At 48.8% G+C, this 19,585-nt stretch overlaps 6 protein-coding genes across 6 annotated transcripts; 4 read left to right on the forward strand and 2 right to left on the reverse strand.

The window, feature by feature from the left end:
• The first annotated feature begins 147 nt into the window (after positions 1 to 147).
• Positions 148 to 1,748, forward strand: BDV27DRAFT_135109 (transaldolase). The gene is made up of 6 exons (XM_032068449.1): positions 148 to 442; positions 515 to 687; positions 747 to 855; positions 922 to 1,153; positions 1,223 to 1,553; positions 1,612 to 1,748. Exons 1-6 carry the CDS (start codon positions 370 to 372, stop codon positions 1,672 to 1,674), a joined length of 981 nt encoding a protein of 326 aa, XP_031923177.1. The 5' UTR covers positions 148 to 369; the 3' UTR covers positions 1,675 to 1,748.
• A 463-nt stretch (positions 1,749 to 2,211) lies between these two features.
• On the forward strand, positions 2,212 to 3,580 carry BDV27DRAFT_135111 (Rag GTPase GTR1). The gene has a single exon (XM_032068450.1). The coding sequence runs from the start codon at positions 2,374 to 2,376 to the stop codon at positions 3,388 to 3,390; it is 1,017 nt and encodes a 338-aa protein (XP_031923178.1). The 5' UTR covers positions 2,212 to 2,373; the 3' UTR covers positions 3,391 to 3,580.
• Positions 3,581 to 3,805: 225 nt separating this feature from the next.
• Positions 3,806 to 6,549, reverse strand: BDV27DRAFT_135112 (URC4/urg3 family protein). Its single transcript, XM_032068451.1, has 4 exons — positions 5,667 to 6,549; positions 5,084 to 5,573; positions 4,431 to 5,023; positions 3,806 to 4,375 (listed from the first exon to the last, which is right to left on the reverse strand). The coding sequence occupies exons 1-4, from the start codon at positions 6,009 to 6,011 to the stop codon at positions 4,292 to 4,294; spliced, it is 1,512 nt and encodes a 503-aa protein (XP_031923179.1). The 5' UTR covers positions 6,012 to 6,549; the 3' UTR covers positions 3,806 to 4,291.
• Positions 6,550 to 11,560: 5,011 nt separating this feature from the next.
• BDV27DRAFT_45088 (UBA/TS-N domain protein) lies at positions 11,561 to 14,736 on the forward strand. Its single transcript, XM_032076671.1, has 2 exons — positions 11,561 to 14,378; positions 14,431 to 14,736. Exons 1-2 carry the CDS (start codon positions 11,775 to 11,777, stop codon positions 14,530 to 14,532), a joined length of 2,706 nt encoding a protein of 901 aa, XP_031923180.1. The 5' UTR covers positions 11,561 to 11,774; the 3' UTR covers positions 14,533 to 14,736.
• Positions 14,405 to 16,442, reverse strand: trm61 (tRNA 1-methyladenosine methyltransferase subunit GCD14). Its single transcript, XM_032076672.1, has one exon. It carries the CDS (start codon positions 16,368 to 16,370, stop codon positions 14,940 to 14,942), a length of 1,431 nt encoding a protein of 476 aa, XP_031923181.1. The 5' UTR covers positions 16,371 to 16,442; the 3' UTR covers positions 14,405 to 14,939.
• A 661-nt stretch (positions 16,443 to 17,103) lies between these two features.
• Positions 17,104 to 19,505, forward strand: BDV27DRAFT_135116 (cysteine--tRNA ligase). Its single transcript, XM_032068452.1, has one exon. The coding sequence runs from the start codon at positions 17,113 to 17,115 to the stop codon at positions 19,300 to 19,302; it is 2,190 nt and encodes a 729-aa protein (XP_031923182.1). The 5' UTR covers positions 17,104 to 17,112; the 3' UTR covers positions 19,303 to 19,505.
• Positions 19,506 to 19,585: the final 80 nt, after the last annotated feature.

The raw sequence follows: 19,585 nt of genomic DNA on the forward strand, positions 1-19,585 counted from the left end.
CAACGAGGCGCGCCTCAAAGGCTTTGATGCCTAGGGGCCCCTGTCTCTTGAAGCTAGGTAGAGGAATAGGCTCCACAATTGGCTAAATATATGCCGGGGAGAAAGTTATTCGAACTCGGGCCGATTAACGGCTTATTTACTACCCGAGTGACGTATTAGGCTAATTAGCAGAGAGGATGTGGAGGTGAAGAATGAGGGGAATTGGGGTTATCAAGCTTTCATTGTTCATTTGAGTGGGTGTATCATCCACTCATGCCATCTCTATCTCGTCTCTCATAATAATCATCTTATACAGTCCATCAAGCTCTCTACGCATCACCAGCATCGTCTTTCTGCCACAAATATCACTAGCATAGATCGAACTATAACATGGCTGCTCAAACAGGCTTGGATGTTCTCCGTACGAGAACTATTGTTGACTGTGATACCATGGACGAAGAAGGTACTTGCCCCACGTACTATCTAACGGTTACTGGGTGGCATGCAATCGGGCTTTGTATTGATAATCCTTTAGTTGCCAGAACCCTAGGTCCATTTCAAGACTGTACCTCCAATCAAGCTATCGCGTACGGAGAACTTTCCAAACCCGATCATAAGGAATTGATCACTTCCTCTGTTGTAAAGGCTAGGAATCTCTTATCTCGGTTCCCGGGCCTTTCCTTGGAGGAATTAGCTATAGAGATAGCGGTATGTTATCACATAATAGAATGGCGCCGATACTCGAGTAGGACTAACGAAGGATATAGATGGTGAAACTGGCCTTGAGAATTGCTCCTCATATCAGCGGCCATGTCCATATCCAGACAAACCCTTACTATTCTTACTCAGTCGAGAAGACTACTGTCAACGCTCTCAGTAAGTCATTATCTACTTTTACAACGATATCTTCTCTCTAGCAAATCGAAACTTACATTCTACCAGGAATTATTCAACTCTTCCAGTATTTACAACCAGGTTTCGAGCAGTCGCGTATCTGCATCAAAATCCCAAGTACATGGGAGGGTATGGTAGCCTGTAGGACCCTCGAACAAGCTGGGGTACGCACACTCGCCACCACTCTCTTTACCCTAACACAGGCGGTGCTTGCTGCGGAGGTTGGCTGCACATATGTAGCACCCTATGTCAATCAACTTAAAGTACACTTCGAGCCTGGGTGAGTCGGAAGCCTCAGAAGCTTTTCGTAAACAGGGCAAAAGAATATGTCACTGACGCTCTCGCTCAGCTTCACGGACCCAAACAAGCTGCTACCTCTCTGTGTCGCCATCCAGAAGTACTATAAATCGGTCAATGCTAAAACCCAGGTTCTTCCAGCCAGTTTAACTTCGACAGATGAGATATTTGCGATGGCCGGTGTAGATCATATCACCATCGCGCCGAATCTCTTGCAGCAGCTCTCGCAGCCAAATTCGGTGCCTCAGATCCAGTCTTTGTTCGACAGTGACGCTCCTGCATACCTCCCTTTGTCGTCAGTGTCGTACGTCAATGATGAATCGGCGTATCGTCTTGCCTTCACTAGAGACCTCCATGGGGCAAGCGAGGAAAAGCTGACTCAGGTAAGTGGATTGGGCTGTCGTTTTTCAACATCTTTTATTAACTCGCTGACATATACAGGCTGTCAATATATTCTGTGACATGCAAGACAAGCTGGTCCAGCTTATGAAATCTGTGGTGTAAGATGCACGTAAGGAGATGACTCAGCCAGGGGGAGCTTCAAAAGAACGATGGATAGTATGAGTTAATAGGAACTAGTTAATGAATACTTTGGTACAAACCACTCGCTCCTCAGTATTTGTTATTTCTATATTCTTTTGCAAATCTAAGGATTGTACCGGATATATAAGATGTTAGTGAGTAGTACATAAAATAGAATAAACAATTTAAATAATTACTATATTGTAGAGAAAATATATAGTTAGTTCTACACCCGGTTCTCTATACATTCCCTTAGTATACTAGGCGTAAAACGCAACAGTTTCTATTGGCTTGGTCTTACCCTCGATGCAGATCCCTAGCAAAATAGGCTCACAGTCAACAATTCAGTTTTATCCCACCCATGGTAGAGCAATGGATGATGTATTCACTGATTACCTCACTTGAAGGCCCGTGATCTACACGTGACATCCCGGATCATCGTTTCCCCTCATCATGCAACGATGAGGCTGGGGCTGGTCAAGTGCTCATCCAGCACTAGTAGACCAAAGTGCATATAACACCGCCTTAGCTCAAACGCCAGCGATTGATGCAACAAAGAACTCAACCGATGCCCGAAACCAATCCACCACGCCCCCGTCTTCCCCATTGAACTAAAAGAACCACTACCCGCACTCTGCGGGGTACAGTCAACCTCCGGAACAACCCCAACAACCAGCAACCATGGACGTCCGAAAGAAGAAGAGAAAGGTGCTCCTAATGGGGAAGAGCGGCTCGGGGAAGTCCTCCATGAGATCAATTATTTTCAGCAACTACGTCGCCAAAGATGTCCGTCGGCTAGGCGCTACAATTGACGTGGAACACAGCCATGTCAAGTTCATGGGGAACCTGACCCTGAACTTGTGGGACTGCGGAGGCCAAGACGCCTTCATGGAGACATATCTTGCCTCGCAACGGGGGAACATCTTTTCGGATGTCGCGGTCTTGATCTACGTCTTTGACATCGAGTCCCGCGAAGTAGAACGAGATCTTGACACATACCACGCCATTATCGGCGCCCTGAAAGAGTACAGCCCCAACGCCTATGTCTTCTGTCTCGTCCACAAGCTCGATCTCATTCAAGCCGAGCATCGCCAACGCATCTACGAAGAACGCTCCGCCCTCATCCGCAGCCGCTCGGACCATTTCTCCATCGACACCTTCGGCAGCAGTATCTGGGACCAATCGCTCTATAAAGCCTGGGCCGGCATCGTCCACCGTCTCATCCCCAATCTCACCGTCATCGAACGCTTCCTGCACGCCTTCGCCAAGCGTATCGATGCCGAAGAAGTCATCCTCTTCGAGCGCTCGACTTTTCTAACCGTCACTTCCGTCGCCTCGGAGATAGGCGACCTCAATCCCATCTATGATCGCCACGAGCGACTCTCCAATATAATGAAGGCGTTCAAGCATTGCGCGGCCCGGAATACCCATACCACGCCCGCCTCGGCCGGGTTCGTCGTCATGCATACGAAGACGCCCCAGTTCAATGTCTTTTTGGGCCGGTTCACCGATAACACATATATCTTCCTTGTCGTCCCGCCGGGTGAAGCAGCTTATAACTGCGCTGTACTGAATACAATGTTGGCCAGGGAGGGATTCTCAAAAGCAGCAGCGATGGGTCACGGGGATGGATTCCCGCTTCCTGCGCCAGAATCTCCGGACGGTGAATTAGCCAACAATTCTCATGCAAATGGTTAACTGTAGTATCACCCAACCAAAAGAAAAACAACAAAAAAAAGTAGCAAAAACAAGAGAAGAAAGACGACAGGGCAGGGGAAAGGAAGGCTAAAATTGTCAGTATATCGTCAAGCTCTTTACTGTGTTAGATACCCAAGCATGAACATGTCACATTATTCCTATTACCTTTACTACTGCTAGCTAAAGGTGGAAATTGAAATAGGAGTTTGATTAATAGGTCCCTGGTCTACGGTATATGCCCTTCTGTCCGAAAGAGGAAAGGAGACAGGGCGTGATGCTTAGCTATTTTACCTTTTCATTTTACCAGTGTCCTGGAAAACTAGCGCACTTGACATTAGTGCTGAGGCGTAAGGCTTTCAGATAAGGTTAAAGTATCAATGGCTAGCATGAGCCTCTAGCTCCGGCCTATAGTGAATTTCATTATACTACACTATCGTCTCTAGACCGACTATCCACCATTTCCAGAACATCGCCTACTAGGCGATTCCCTCTTCAAGATCCAAAAAGTCAGTTATGCTTGGATTGACGTGTTATAACAAGGCCACAGACTAAAGGGCCGTATCGCTTTCCTGAATATACAGAATGCGTGTAATATTAGATAGCGGATGGCGTCAGGTCACAGCTCGCAGGCAGTACGTAAATCTGTCGCCAGTCCCAAGGTCATCAGTACTTTTATGAGACATCCCCCCAAAAAGAAATGTACAAGAATGTATCACCATCCCAAAATAGTAGCTCTACAGCAGAAGATATAGCTCCTTTCGCAAAGATGCCGATGGAGTGAAGTGGAAAGAACGGGAGACATAAGCATCTGGTCATTAAAAAGTCGTAAGGACTTCCGCCACCCATCAACAGGTACAGCTGGCGGAGTCAGGTATCACGAATCGACAGGGTATGCTAAACATTAGAAAACAGTACCATCGGAGCGTATCATAATCGGTGGTTCCTTCGTGTTTGGCCTCGATACCTCGGCAATCTCACGGCCGCCCTATGAATCCATCAGCAAAGTGCAATAGAGCTGGAGAATAATAAATAAGACTTACCTTCCACGATCCAGCTTCGAGCATCTGTGCAAGGGTTAACTGGTCCTCTCCAACTAATCCTAGCTGAGAGTTGACCGCCACGAGCAGCTCGTCCAAAAACCCAACTGTGACGGCGCGCCATTCCACAACTACATCATCGTCCGTAGAGAAAAGAGGAACAACTTCCATGTTTGGTTGACCCTTGATCTGCGCGTTCTCTTTATATGCAGCAATGCCTCGTTGAGCATCAGCTTCCTTGAGAGTTAACAAGCCCATATCGATCAACAGGCCGCCATTGCGATACTCGGGAAGACCTGTTAGGAGCTCGCTGCCGGCAAAGTGAATCTTCATCAGTTTCGACATCGGAACCATGATGGAGTAGCACAACCACTGTGTGAGTTTATGGAATGGGACAATAGTCTCCCAAGGTTGCGCGGGAGGGGACGGAGGCAAGTCAGAGCACGGCCAAGCATCTCCGATCGACAAGCCGTCGATCTGTGTTCTGGAAGGCGGCCAGATTGGTGTCAGCCCGTCCATAAGGACGGACCAGAGCGTGGTAATAGGAATAATCGGGACTGACGAAGCTTGTGTCGAGGGATGTGAGAGAAGATAGTCTGAGGTAAATCTTTGTTAGCAGGTCATCAATAAAGCATGCCAGCCAGTTAATCACTTACCAAGCATATTTCCTGGCCTAGCATCCACCCCGAAGAAATCCTGATTGTTCAATGCCTCCGAGAGTCGAATCAAGAGTCCGGCACGACCTTCGATACCTGCCAATGGGTTGTTCTCCGAGTGTTGCATGCCCTTAGCCAGCAGTTCCACCGTGATCTTCTTCAAACCGGCGCCGTCCACCTGGCATGGCTCGGTGGGATCACTACTGAAAAGTCCGCTCTTAAACATCTCAAGTGTAGCAACAGCCAGCCCCTCGCTCCGCGAGAAGAATTTGCCAGACTCCTTCGATTTATAAGACCATCTAGTTCCAGCACCAGCGTCCAGAAGGACGGAAACGACAAAGAGGTCGATTAACCGTCGAGTTCGTTCTTGCGCATCGATTGTGCTAGGCCAGGACTGCAGCAGCTGATTGATGCGGGGTCGGCCACCCACATCGAAGTGCTGCCAGCGACCATGGGGAGGAATCGAATCATAGTCCGGCGCATAATCTCTCTTCACGTGCAAAATAAAACAGTTAGTCAAACCGAGAACATCACATTATGGTGAGAGAGGGGGGTTTTATGTATAGTAAGTTCGCTCGCTCACCTTGATGATGGATACAATGTAGGACGCGGTGGCTTCGAACTTGCTCATATCAACATCGAAATGGTTAAGCTTGTTTCTTTTCGCCTTCCCAAAGACGAATCTAGAACGCTCTCGAACGGCATGTATGCTTCGCAGGTAGGCTGCAGGGTCTAAGGCAGGGTCGGGCGGTTTGGCAATCGAAATTTCCGGGATGGAAGCTGGCAAGCCACTGCCACTTCCCTTAAAACCGGGAGATTTCAATGAGGCATTCGATGTACGAGCGCTGTTCGCCGATACAAATGATTCTTGTTCGTCCCTCTCGGTCTGGATCGAGTTTTTGGAGTCCTTGCGCTTGAAAAGACCCATGATGAAATGGGGATCTCGTGTGAATTGGGGGGGAGGACGCAGGGAGGGTCCGGATATTGGCGAGGAGAGAGAAAGGAAGAATGACACTGGACAAGGGTGGTTGCGAGAGAGATTGAGAGGGGAAGCGAACAGGAGTTACACCAGTAGGTGATTCACGACTACTGGAACCGGGAGAGAACCGGACAAAGAAGGTCACCCAGAAGGGGAAAACGCATAAACAGAGGAATGATGATCTGCGACGGCTTCGGGAAGGTTGGAAAGAAGAGAAGAACTGCCGATTTGAACTTGTGTTGAGCTCGTCTATTTTTTTTTTTTTGGTTGTTGGAATTTTTTTTTTCTCTTTTTTTCTTTTTTGAATTTGGAGTAATTTTCCCACGGGTATAAAAAAAGGCCAAATAGGACCGAATAACAAGCACAATTATAAAATACGGGGCGGGTCGGCTGGCGAGATGAGTTAGGAAAGGTTAGAGCAATAGGGACCCAAATTTCCAGGACATTATTGGAGCGAAAAGGAGGCTGTCCAGGGCGTACTATGTATAACTTTCAGTCTAGTCGAGCCTCGGAGTCGGAAGGTGGGGAGCTTTGGAGAGCGCTTCCAGTCTGGCAGATGGTCGCACTAGCACGGCCGATTTAGCGTTGATATGTATAAGACTATTGTACTTGTTACCATGGTCGGTCTTTAATCTAATTAATTAGTTGGAGGTTTAGTGAGGAAGTTTAGGGGCAGAAATCAATAATCGTCAAGAAAATTTCCCTTTTGCCCCGCAGGCCCGCAGGGCCGAAGTTCTTATTACTATTTACCTAAATTGACTACGGAGTCACATCCCTCCCTGTACCGTCACGGTGTTCTGTTGCTTCGCTACCCACGGCATACTGAATCTAGTAAGAGCTCCTTTTAGACCTGAGTATGGAATTTTAGCCTGATTCCTCAAGCGTTAAGACCTTCACGCCAGTAGGACGGAGTATGCATAAGATATATGTAAGTACAGTACTATGAAGAAACGGAGCCTGATCGGTGTAATAGACCTATATGGGTAATATCTTAAGCATGTATTGGTAGTATGGTAAGAAAAAGAAAATTACCAATCTCACAATACATTCAATACATTGAATACATTCATTTACGTTGCATTGGGTACCAATGATTGGCTGTTGTTTATATTTTGCTGGGTCTTACTATTACTGTTACTATTATTGATGAAATTTTATTATTAATATGGAGTTCCCCTCCCGGAGCCGAGATCGATGTCCCAAAGAAATGGAAATTTCAAAATACATACTTAGAAAAAATGAGGAGAGAGTGTGGGAAAGAAAAAGGAGGGCCCCTCATACTTAGAAGGGGAGCACGGACAGTGTACCAAACTCGCGCACAGAGCCATTTCGGGTCCTTCGCCATTCCCAAGCATGCGGATCTAGATTCCTCGCTGGGCCATGTCCGCACCGTCATTTATATTAAAAAACCACATATTTGTCGGGAGGAGAGCAATGATTCCACCTCCCCCTCTTCGATTCCCAAACGGCTGTGGATCAGCTAATACTATCTACGATCACCTAATCTCGGACTGGTTCTCGAGTCAAAAGAACCATTCCCCTCATTTGGGCCCCCCTGTCCATTTTACGATAGGTTATCGTCTGCAAGGCACAAGGAACTACCCGTACACACGTACTCTCTCCATTGGCCCCTGCTTTTCAGATAGATGTTGTCTGTAATAATACGACCTGTATGGTATGTCCGATATTACTATACTTACGGGTCACGGCGCTCTTTCACATGACAATGAACAAACCTAACAAAAGCTATTATGATCAGACAATGAGAACAAGTCCACCACTTCTAAAGAACTTAATCAAGTACCGATACCTGGATCTACCATGATCAAGATGTCTCTGGTATTGTACTACACATCCCCACGTGGGACCAGGTATTGATTTGGTACCTTCTTATTTGAGTCCTTGGCACTAAGCCCCCTGCTACAACTGTACTGCGTAGAGATAACGTACTCTTAGTCATCTTTTCTCCATGGATGCCCTAACTAACAAAAATTTTAAAAAGTTAGATGCCAACTAGTTGGTAACCTGGGTTCTCAGACGAAGCATCCACCACAGCCTAAGGAAAATACTGTATCGCTCAGTAGCCCCACCGTAAGCGAGTATTGTATGATTGCTTCCCATACTAAGTAGATATTATTGGAAGTTGTTGCCTTGTCAGAAACTCGACTCCATACAATATGCATCAATCTCCCGGACAAGCATATGTGGGGATTTACACCAATGTTGGTCTGTGACTCAGTGTCTCCAGTCGCCACCCCATTGTTACATGATATCTGTTACAGAGTACACCTGGTCATGAAGCTCTGGGACGGTGGGACCTAGGTTAGCACGGAGTAGATACTCCGTATACCATTATCTTACCCCTCATTTAGGGTTATTAGCATATCATATTGGATGTCAACCACACCAGTGCAACGCTAATGCGATGACATGGCCCCCCGGCCATACTGCCGGGTTTTACGGTTTAACTTTCTTTAGCCCCCCAGGGCACAAGCACGGATTGGCAGGCATCAGGACACGTCGGGAGTTACCTTGGGTCCTCAACTCTCCTGTAACTTACTTTCCGCGCTCACGGCTCAGTTTCCCCGAAACACCGCCGTCAGCATTAGTACATATTAGCGGGGAGCCCGAAGGTATCCTCGGTTTGATCTAGATAGTCCCGGATACTACCCTGCTACTGATATACATATCACAGTACTTGCCATTCTTACATGCAGGAGTAGTATATTCTATACCGGGTACTAGTGGCGTGATTGTCTACTCGAAGGGGGAGGGGGGCGAAAAGTGCCCCCTCCAACATGTTAAAAGCAATATGCGAACTGCTAAGTGCGAGTGGTCATACTTGCATCGAAGGATTTCGGATGCATCAACTCTATGGATGAATCTTGACAGGTGCAGATAAAGTATATGCATGACCTCAGAATAACATAACCTGCCTTTTCCAATTGAGGATATCGGTGGTATTAGTATTGACAGGGTTCCAGGGATGCCAAAAACCCAAAACGAAAATATCGAAGAAATCTCGGAGAATAGTTCCCGGACACACGACCCTTTCTAGCTTCTCGATGCATGCCACGGATTGAGTGCGGAGTGAACCGAAAACAAGCGTACTCCGTGATATTTCCAGGCTGTATTGACCCAGCCAGCAAATTACCTGGTGATCCCTGGCAACCAACCGTTAGTGATCACATGACATGAACATGACCTCCTGGTTCTGATTGGTCGGGTTGGTCTTTATAACAGCCGTGACAGGAGAGCATTCCAAATACCTTGGCGGGCTGTCACTTAATCTATCTGTAACCCATTCTTACTCTGTATACCGTGTAATTTACATCCTCTTTATTGGTCGGGTTTGAGTTAAGTAGAGGATCCGTATTAGATACCAAGCATGTTCACAGTGCGGCGCGTATGGTTCCGTACCTTGCTTAACATCCCTGACCTCGCTGTTTCCTTTCTCATTCTTAAGCCTTAGAATTTTCCATGTCTTTCTTACCACCGCCCGGTTTGTCAAGTGGCTTCAAGGACTAATAATTACTTCAGCTGGATGCTTCCCCTTCTCTTGAATTTCCCGGCAGATGTGTTCTCTTTCTAGCCAGCTAGCCCTTCCAGGCTGATCCCGAAATAAAGACAATGGTAGAGTGGACAACCCCGGGGGGGCTGTCATACTTCTCCTCACCCATATTCTCTTGAATTGGACAAGGAGCTACGAGTGTCGTTATGATTGTGTCTCATGCTGGCGCTCTAATCAGGACGGGGGTCAACAGGAGAGGAAAGCAACTCCAGATCGGGTTTCGAGACCTCATCTTGCCCTGCGATTCCAGACACGCTAATCGTGATGTGGAGTCACGTACCATGCATGCCAATATATAATGTCGAAGTGGCGTGAGTTGTGTCTATTTGGCCTATTTGCGCACGAGCCTTTTTAGACCAAACTTGCATGCTGTGCAGCCTGTTGCTTATGGAGGTAATGCTGATGTCTTTTATACGAAGGCTCAAGATACGCGAATAAAATTAAGATTGGCTCAATGAGCGAGCTTGTCTTGTGCTATACGAACGAAGATCTAGAGGCTGGAGTCCTCTGATGATTCAAGATCTCTGGCAGCATCTCGAGATTGGCAACGTCATCCCTGTTAAGTCGCCCTTGCTAACGAGAACTTCAAGAATATCCACGATGGTTGTTTTATATTGAGTGCTTCAAGAATATTATATACCAAAGGGGCTCCCTTTAAGTTGATGAGATCCTCAGCTTCTAGCAAACTCACTAATGGTGTAGAGCTCCACCAAGAGCCGATGGTATATAGGTTGTTTCTCGAATCCCACCGGTTGGGTTATGGATAGCGTTGAATGCCAGAAAGCAGTTTTGGCATATTATTTAGCTAATAGCATATAATAATGTACACTACAATGAGAGATTATTGATGGTCTGTGGTACCATCATTGTACTTTGTTAGGTAGTGATTATCCCTAGTCTTATAATTCCACGATCATATTCCTCGTCAGGAGTGAGTTCATCCAAGGATGGAGAGTCAAATAACAGTCCAGCCTTTGAGTTTCTAACACAATGAACTTGGGCTAGCAATGTGAGTTACACAGGATACAAAGGGAAGAAATAAGCGGTTGATGCACATCAAGGTTACTCAACACCTAGCTTATACCTTTACCAACGTTCAGCTTTCATTAACCACTGCTTGAAGATACTCAATGATTATGTTTCTTGAAGCAGCTTGCATGTCCATATCACATATATCTTAGGCTAATAAAGCACTGCATTATAAATACTGCATGGACAACTTTTCAAGCCACAACCAACCATTCGAGCCGTTTGAGCAAAATGCCTGATTACCTGTATGATTCTCGAGATATTGCCAGTTAATTTGCGGCCCTAACGGCGTAAGACATTTCACTGTACGTAACTTTTTCGCTAAAGCTCAAAATACCGCAACTCCCTACTGTCTCTTGATGGAGAGCGGCACGACCTTTGCTTCTGCATCTAACCTCTCTCGCAAATTCGCAATTATCGCAGCGACGCCTCCACTAGACTGCCCGAGCCCCCCAGGAAGCAACTAAAAGTGGGGTACGGCAAGGCAACTAGTCCACCAGCTGCTACGTAGCTCTAGTACTCTACAGTACAGAGTAGGCGTGATCATGAGTGGAGGAGATCCTTCGACGCAATTCGGATATAACAAAGGGCTATCTTTATCTCTAGTACTACTACATGCTCCACTCCTAGCCCCTCCATATGCAACGCCTTCGTGTCCCTAAACATATTCGGAGTGGCGAAAGCTATCAATGAGAAAACAGCTAGTCTGTCCGTTTGGTAAAAGGTTGTTGACAAAGTAGATGCCCGACGGGCCCAGAAGTTGCTGTATTTGGCAACACGTGCCACTTAGTCACGTTTGAACGACATCAGCCACACCCCACTAGCTGCTCAGCCACAATGACGGCCGCGGCCCTCGATCTCCAGGGGAAGTCAACACTTGTCTCAGAACATTTTCTGTAATACAGTGTGCCAAGTGGTCAGTTCTTGATTTATGCTTGCCTTGTGAATATACCCGGATGTCCTATACACTAGACGTTCTATCACACGAATAGGATCAGCTCACTCGATCGTTGATGGTGAGACTAGACCATGGAACCACTTATCTCCCTCGACCTCTATCCTAATCCAGTCCTCCCAGACATCTTCTTATTCGCACTAAATTGACCATCGCCATGGACGATCTGAGCGGTCTGAACTGGAATTCCACTTCTTCGAATGACCCCCGTAAACCCCCACCTATGAGCTCTGGCCTCTTATTTCCGAATGTGAGGCGCAATGACATCTCCGGCCGATCTACTCCTCTTTCTGCCTCCTCCGGGGCTTCAAACCCTCCCTCCAAGTCTGCGACACCGGACAAGGATAGCTTCGCGAATCTAGTGTCTTTCAATTCCTCTAACCCAAATAAGAACCTTTCCCTTATCGAGCAGCAAAAGAGGCTACAAGAAGAGAGAGCCAAGAAAGAGGCGGAGAACCGATCTCGGTTCGAAACACAATATGGGGCGCAAAATGCTCAATTCTGGGATAACCTCGAGAAGGGTGGCAACAAACCTGCTGCAATTGGCATGATCTCTACTCAGCAAAAAGCGCAGTCCGCCGACGAAGATGATCTCCTTGCCGCTTTTGACGCTTCGGCACCTGTTGATGCGTCGACTCACTTCCCCGTACCTAGTCCAAGCCCGTCCCCACGGGTAGACGCCAGGCCGTCGCAACCCATCCCCAATGGATCCTCCCCGGCGCCGCAGGCCTCTGGAATGTCGTTCATGGATGACGATGATGATCCTTTTGGCCTTAACCAATTGAAATCTAAAACAGATCCTCCGCCGCCGCAACCTGCACAGACTGACGATGATGATTTCCTGGGCTTACTGGGTAAGCCCGTTTCTGAAGTTCGCCGACCAGAACCACCAGTGAAGCTCCCAACTCCGGAGCGCGCAGACCTCACCCCATCTCCAAAGCCGTCAAATGGGACTGACCGAGCAATTGCGGAGCTCGTTGATATGGGATTTCCTGCAGATAAAGCTAGCCAAGCTCTACGCATGACGTCATCTGGAACTGATGTTCAAGCTGCGGTCTCATTACTTCTTACGCAGGCGCACGAAGAATCTCGACAAAAGTCTAGGAATGGACCAGCGGTTCAAGAACGCTATCCGAGCCATGAGAGCCGGAGCAGAGATCGGGCTGAGAGGTCGGATCGCGATATGCCATCGTGGATGCAACAGGAGCGAACCCATTCTTCAAGGCGCCGCGAGGATAATCGGTCACCTTCGACAGCAGACAAGGATCCGTCGCAGATTGCCGCTACCTTCGGCAATAACTTGTTGAAAACAGCAAACTCGCTGTGGAAGACTGGTAGCAAGAAGGTTCAACAAGTCGTTAATGACTTGAACACAGATCAAGATTCGAACCAGCCCCGGTGGCTGAGAGATCCGTCTGCCCGCGAGGAATCCTTACCTAGGGAACACCGGCGCACTCCTGATCAGTCTCAGAAGCAGCCAGCTGGATTCACTGACGAAGCTCTTCTCCTTGAAACCGGTGTAGATCCTCGTGCTTCACGCAAGCCGACAAGGTCCAACGATGGACCCCCACCTCGCGCCCTCGGCAGTAACTATCAAAGCCAGCCTTCTCCAGTTGGTGACAGAAATATGCAGCAGCCTGCCTTTATGCGACAACAGCAACCAAGTCCGATGAATGATCCCAGAGCTCGATTGACTAAATCTGCAGTAGAAGAGCAGTCAGCACAAGCATATGTTAGCCCAGCGAGAAGAAAACGGCCAACCGCACAATCTCCAGCCCCTCCGCAGAACGTTAACTTATTCGATTCTCCGGCTCCACAGCCCGCTGAGCGTCCTAGACCGTCGCCCTCCCCAGCTCAGCCCACGCGGCCAGCTGTTACATCTAAACCTCTGCCTGCGAGGCCAAAAGCTCCGCCCCGAGTCATTCCTCAAGTATCTCAGGAAGCTCTTGCATCCACGCACCGCCATCGGACGAAAGCGGCTGAAGCTTACAAGAGAGGTGATTATGCAGCTGCCCACGAGGCCTTTTCCGCAGCTCTGTCGATGCTGCCGGACAAGTATCCCCTTGCTATCATCATCCGCAGCAACCGTGCCATGACAGCACTGAAGGTTGGTGAGCCTAAGGTGGCAATTGGCGATGCAGACACTATTCTGGATGTGATTGGCCCTTCGAAAGGCGAGGCCGAGAGTATCGAAATCGGAAATGGTGAATCCAGTAAACCGATGAAGGATTTCTTCGGTAAAGCCTTGATGCGCAAAGCCGAGGCCCTAGAGCAATTGGAGCGATGGCCAGATGCTGCACAGGCGTGGAAACAGGCGGTTGAGAACGGCCACGGTGGTAGCACCAGTATTCAAGGCCGCAACCGATGTGAAAAAGCTGCCGGCATTAGCAAACCTGTTTCGAGACCTTCAGCCCCTGCTAGGCGGCCGCCTGCTCCTGCACCTAAGAAATCTGCGCTTGATGACTTGCAAGGTGGCAGTTCTTCATCTGCGAACTCCGCCGCTGTTAGTCGGTTGCGAGAAGCCAATAAAGCCGCTGAGCGTGCCGACGAAGAGAAATTTGCTCTCACAGAAAGTGTGGATGCTCGACTAGCTGCCTGGAAGAACGGCAAACAGGACAATCTACGAGCGCTTTTGGGCAGTTTGGACACTGTTCTGTGGCCGGAGGCTGGATGGAAAAAGATCAACATGTCAGAACTGATTATGCCGAACAAGGTCAAGGTGCAGTATATGAAGGGGATTGCAAAGGTGCACCCAGACAAGGTACGTCTGCTTCCCAAGGATACTATATTACAGCAGCTAATGATTGATACAGATTTCTACCAATGCCACGACGGAGCAGCGAATGATCGCTGGTGCAGTGTTCGGCACGCTGAATGAGGCATGGGATAAATTCAAGGCAGAGAATAATCTATAAGAATCAACCTCGTATTTACTGTTCTAGCTGACTAGAACAATATTCTACTTTAACGCCATACCCACTATTGTTCGGATTTCCGCTCCGTTATTTCTATGCTATGGACTGAAAATGCGTAGGATTGGTCATAGAGCCATATTGTACATAGGTCACTTTACACGTGTCATGAAATCAAGGCTTTTGTTTCCCTTTTTCCTTGAACAGGGGTCAATTGTGTATTTATTTCTTAGAAAAAGACCCTCAGCCCGTTATTAGTATTCTTTGTTGACTTGTCAGGTATGACTGCAAATCTGGTTCTGACCCATGATTAGCATGGGATATCAGCGAAGTAAGAATATTTACCCAAGAAGACAGAACATAATACAGCACCCAAAAGCATGGTTCTCGTAACAGAGGTCCGATACCCTCTATTCTTTTTGGGACTCTGTCTCTAGTTGACTTTGCTCTTTCTTTTGCAGGTCTCGTTGCTCCTTTGCTTCTCTTTTAAGTTGCTTCTTGCTCTTTTGTGGTCCCTGCGGTTCCTGCACCCGGTTTGACGGCCATTTCTCACGGCAGCGCTTTTCATCCTCCTCCGTCCATTCTCGAGGCAAAACAGCAAAGACAAGGTAGGATGTATGATTCTTAAGGTCTAGTTCTGACCTGGTCATCATACGACCTTGTTTATATACTGGGACCTCAGATCCTTGCTGGCGAGCGGGCGTATCGGTATCAGTTTTAGGTGCAGGGGTACTGTCGCCGTCACTTTGATTCTGAGTTGCACGGAACAACTGGGAACGTTCCTCAAGGGCGCGCGTTCTCTCAACCGCTTCGTCAACGGACTTGGGGAAGACGACTGTTCCGCGAATATTCTCGTAATCTAATCCAACTCGTTCTCGCTTGGCCTCGATTCTGCGGTTGTTGACTTCCACCATTGAGATTCCCAACCAGCCCAATTGGCGGAGTGTGCTGATAGTGCGCTGTACTTGTTCAAGACAAGGAGAGAATGTACATATATAGACCGGGGATGTGGGATCAAGCGGTGATTCCGTGCCCTCGAGTGGGCTGCGAACGAGATGCTTAAGAGCTAGCCAAGGAGCAGGCAGATCAAGGAAGATCGCATTCGCCTTCGGGGATTCGCCCGTCTTCGGGTCCCCGAGGAGGAAGCCATCCTCATAGACATCGCGGTGTGTTACCTCCACTAGCCCATCAAGTCCATGCTCGTTCACCTCCACGCGAATCTTCTCCGCACGCTGCGCGTGGAACTCAAAGCTGCACACCTTGCCAAGTCTTCTCTTTTTCGTCGATTGATCATCTGAAGGATATCCATTGAACACTGCCCGCACGGACGCATGTGTGAAAGAGCCACTTCCAGCCCCCGCTTCAATTACGGTGCTTCCCGGGCGCGCGCGTAACCGATGGAGGATGTAGCTGTAATCCGGGGTGTAAACGACTTGAGTACGATGCGGAAGGGACGCGGTCCATAGTTCCGGTGTTGGGTAAAGGAGGTGAAGGAAACCGCTGGAGGCGGCTACTGGGATCTGCGGAGATGGCTTATCTTCGGCCTGGGTGGACGAATCCAGCTCGTCCGCTTTCCGCTTCAACTTCTTGGACTGCGTGCGGCCCCGAGATCCCGTGTCCACCTTGGATGCGATGATCTGGGAGCCCCATGGTTGATCGCAAAGGGTGCTATGCGGGAATGAGCCGAAGCGGGTGTTGGTGACTTTTCCTTCCTTATACCCTGCGTTCTTTTCGTCATGGAGTTGGAGAATCGTCGGGATCGTCTGATCTCTGCGGAGTTGAAGAAGTGCAAGACTGTCGAGCTGCGACTGGGAGCCGGGGGTTAAGAAGGGGGAAGGCATTGCGACTGCGTGTGGTGTTGCCGCTTTCAGATATTCTTTCGCAATCGCAAAATCTCGGACGAGCTCCAAAAGCTTCTATCATTCTGGGGCAAAAGTCACTGAAGATCCGATCTAGACCTAACTGGGACTGCGGGTAGGGCTCAGGGCTAAAAGATTAGGGCGATGCTCCCACCGCATTGAAAGGCCAGCTTTTTATTGGTCGATGATCCTCTGGCACATCCATTGAATGCTTGACTCAGGTTGGTTGTCAGGCTGGCCTACAGGCAGTGACCCCTCCCGTAGTTTGGATTATTTGTCCCTCTTTTTGTAGCTCCGTTCCTGATGCCCCTCACCTCTCACCGACTTCCTCGCCTGGTCTCCCATTTCCTCACTAATCGGTCGAAACAACGATTGTCGCTCTTTTACCCCGTGGTCCTTCTCTCCAGATCCAGATCTATGGCCACCGCGCGCCAACAACCGCAATGGCAGCAGCCACCCCTCCACCCTGAGGCCGAAAAGAGCCTGCCTCCTTTGAAAGTTTGGAACTCGTTAACGCGCTCGAAGAACCCCTTTATCCCCATCGATAAGGAAGGCAAGAAAGTTTCTTGGTATGCGTGCGGGCCTACTGTCTACGACGACGCCCATTTGGGCCATGCTAGAAACTATGTTAGCACTGATATCATTCGGCGTATCATGCGTGACTACTTCAAGTTCGATGTGAATTTTGTCATGAATATCACAGACGTTGATGACAAGGTATGCTATGAACTGTGCCCTTTGCGATCCAAGCTGCCTTTACAACATGGTGGAATGCGACGCTGATGAGTCACAGATTATCCTTAGAGCCCGGCAACAGCATTTATTCACAGAGTTCACTTCTGAGCACCCTACGATCGATGTTGAAGTCTTGGAAGTTGCCAAAAAAGCGTACACTGCATACCTCAAGAAGAACCTGCCATTGCTGAGCCCAGATCTGCCCGCGTCTCAATATAAGGATGAAGTAGAGAAGACCTACGCCGCTGTGCTGAATGGAGGACCCCTACCAGGCAATGAGAAGGCCGGTGACGATGAAGCGAAGGCTAAAATGCACATTAAAACTGTTGCTTCAGCAGCAAAGGTGATCGCGGAGGCGGAAGGCTCTGGCGAGCAGCCTAAGGGCTTTGCGGAGAAGTTCTACACGGAAGCTCAAGATCTCCTTCTGCCGTACCTGGATTCATTGAGGGGAACCTCGATCAATGCAGACGACCATGGCATATTCACCAAGTTGACCAAGAGATATGAGGAGCGGTTCATGAAGGATATGCGGGATCTGAATGTCCTCGACCCCAACGAAGTTACTCGGGTAACTGAGTATGGTGCAGAGATTGCTGATTTCGTGGAGAAAATCGTGAAGAATAAATTCGGCTACGTTACGGATGATGGCTCTGTCTACTTTGATATTGAAGCTTTCGAGGCTGCTGGCCACCCATACGCCCGGCTGGAGCCCTGGAACCGTTCGGATAGCAAGCTTTTGGCTGAAGGAGAAGGCTCCTTGACAAAGAAGGCTACAGATAAGCGATCTGCATCTGATTTCGCACTTTGGAAGGCTTCGAAGCCTGGTGAGCCCAGCTGGGCGAGTTCCTGGGGTCGAGGAAGACCCGGATGGCATATTGAATGCTCTGCCATGGCTTCCGCACGGTTAGGCAAGCAGATGGACATCCATTCGGGTGGTGTCGACCTTGCGTTCCCTCACCATGACAACGAACTTGCGCAAAGCGAGGCATACTGGGCGGACAGCCATAACCATTCACACGACGAACAGTGGGTCAACTATTTCTTCCACATGGGACACCTGTCCATTCAGGGCTCTAAGATGTCAAAATCTCTTAAGAACTTCACTACCATTCGTGAGGCATTGGAAAGGAAGGAGTGGACCCCACGGAGCTTGAGAATTGTGTTCCTGCTGGGCGGCTGGAAGGATGGTGTTGAAATCACCGATGACCTTGTCAGCGCTGGTAGCTCGTGGGAGGAGAAGGTGAACAATTTTTTCATCAAGATGAAGGACCCTGCTGCCCTGCAAGGCTCCGGTACGGATGATACTCTCGCCACTGCTTTGGCAGATGCCCAGAAGGCTGTGTATGAGCACCTGTGCGACTCGTTCAACACCCCGGGAGCCATGTATGCCATCTCTGAGCTTATCACGAAATACAACAGCGCCGACAAGTCGACTGTGAAACCCAAGGACGTTGAGGCTGTGGCCCGGTGGGTGACCTCCATGGTCAATATCTTTGGCCTCAATGGCAACGCTGCTGCCGACAGCCAAGAAATTGGATGGTCTGGTATTGACGTCCCCGAAGAGGCCAAGCCCTTCCTCCACCCATTGTCATCCATGCGTGACTCTCTGCGACAAGCCGCACGGGCGAAGGAAGGAGTCAACGCCAAGGTCATTGCTGAGATCGTCGATCGTGAAGCTCTTCCTGACCAAGAAGTCACCGAGTCAACGAAGCCTTATGCCGACGTCTTGAGCAATTTCCGCAACAAATTGTCGTCACTCGAGGAATCGAATAGCATTAGCAAGGAGGTGTTGGCACTCTGCGATCGTGTTCGCGATATCGATTTGTTCGAAGTCGGCGTGTATCTCGAAGATCGAGACAACTTGCCTGCACTCGTTCGCCCGGTGACTCGTGAGTTGATCCAGGCTCGGGAAGAGAAGGCCAAGCGAACACAGCAAAAGCAGCTCGAAAAGGAGAAGAAGGAAAAGGAGGCCTTGGAAAGGTTGCAGAAGGGCAAGCTCAGCCACCTGGAGATGTTCCGGACAAATGAGTATAGCGCGTGGGATGACGAGGGTCTCCCCACCCGCGATGCGGCCGGCGAGGAGATCGCTAAGAGCCGGGCTAAGAAGCTTCGGAAAGACTGGGAGAGACAGAAGAAGCTGCATGAGCAGTGGCTGGCCAGCCAAATGGGAGCAAAATAAAAGAGTTAGGGTATTTTTGGTTATATTCGCTTATACCTATATGCATTGACGGCGTTTTAATTCCTCTAGCCATAAAGGAATCTATATACATATTTTTCGGGGTTACGGGTGTCCATTTGATGTTAGAGATCTGTTCTAGTAGATACAAGCACTTTGTTCGCCAGCCGTAGAGAGAATGACTGGTCATGGGGCTTGTGGCGAAGGGGAATCATGTGCTACGTATTATCATTTATAAAAATCACCGCGTATCACATGCGGAGATGACATTGGTCACAACCTAGCA

This window comes from Aspergillus caelatus (genome assembly GCF_009193585.1).
Source record: "Aspergillus caelatus strain CBS 763.97 unplaced genomic scaffold BDV27scaffold_229, whole genome shotgun sequence".
NCBI lineage: Eukaryota > Fungi > Ascomycota > Eurotiomycetes > Eurotiales > Aspergillaceae > Aspergillus > Aspergillus caelatus.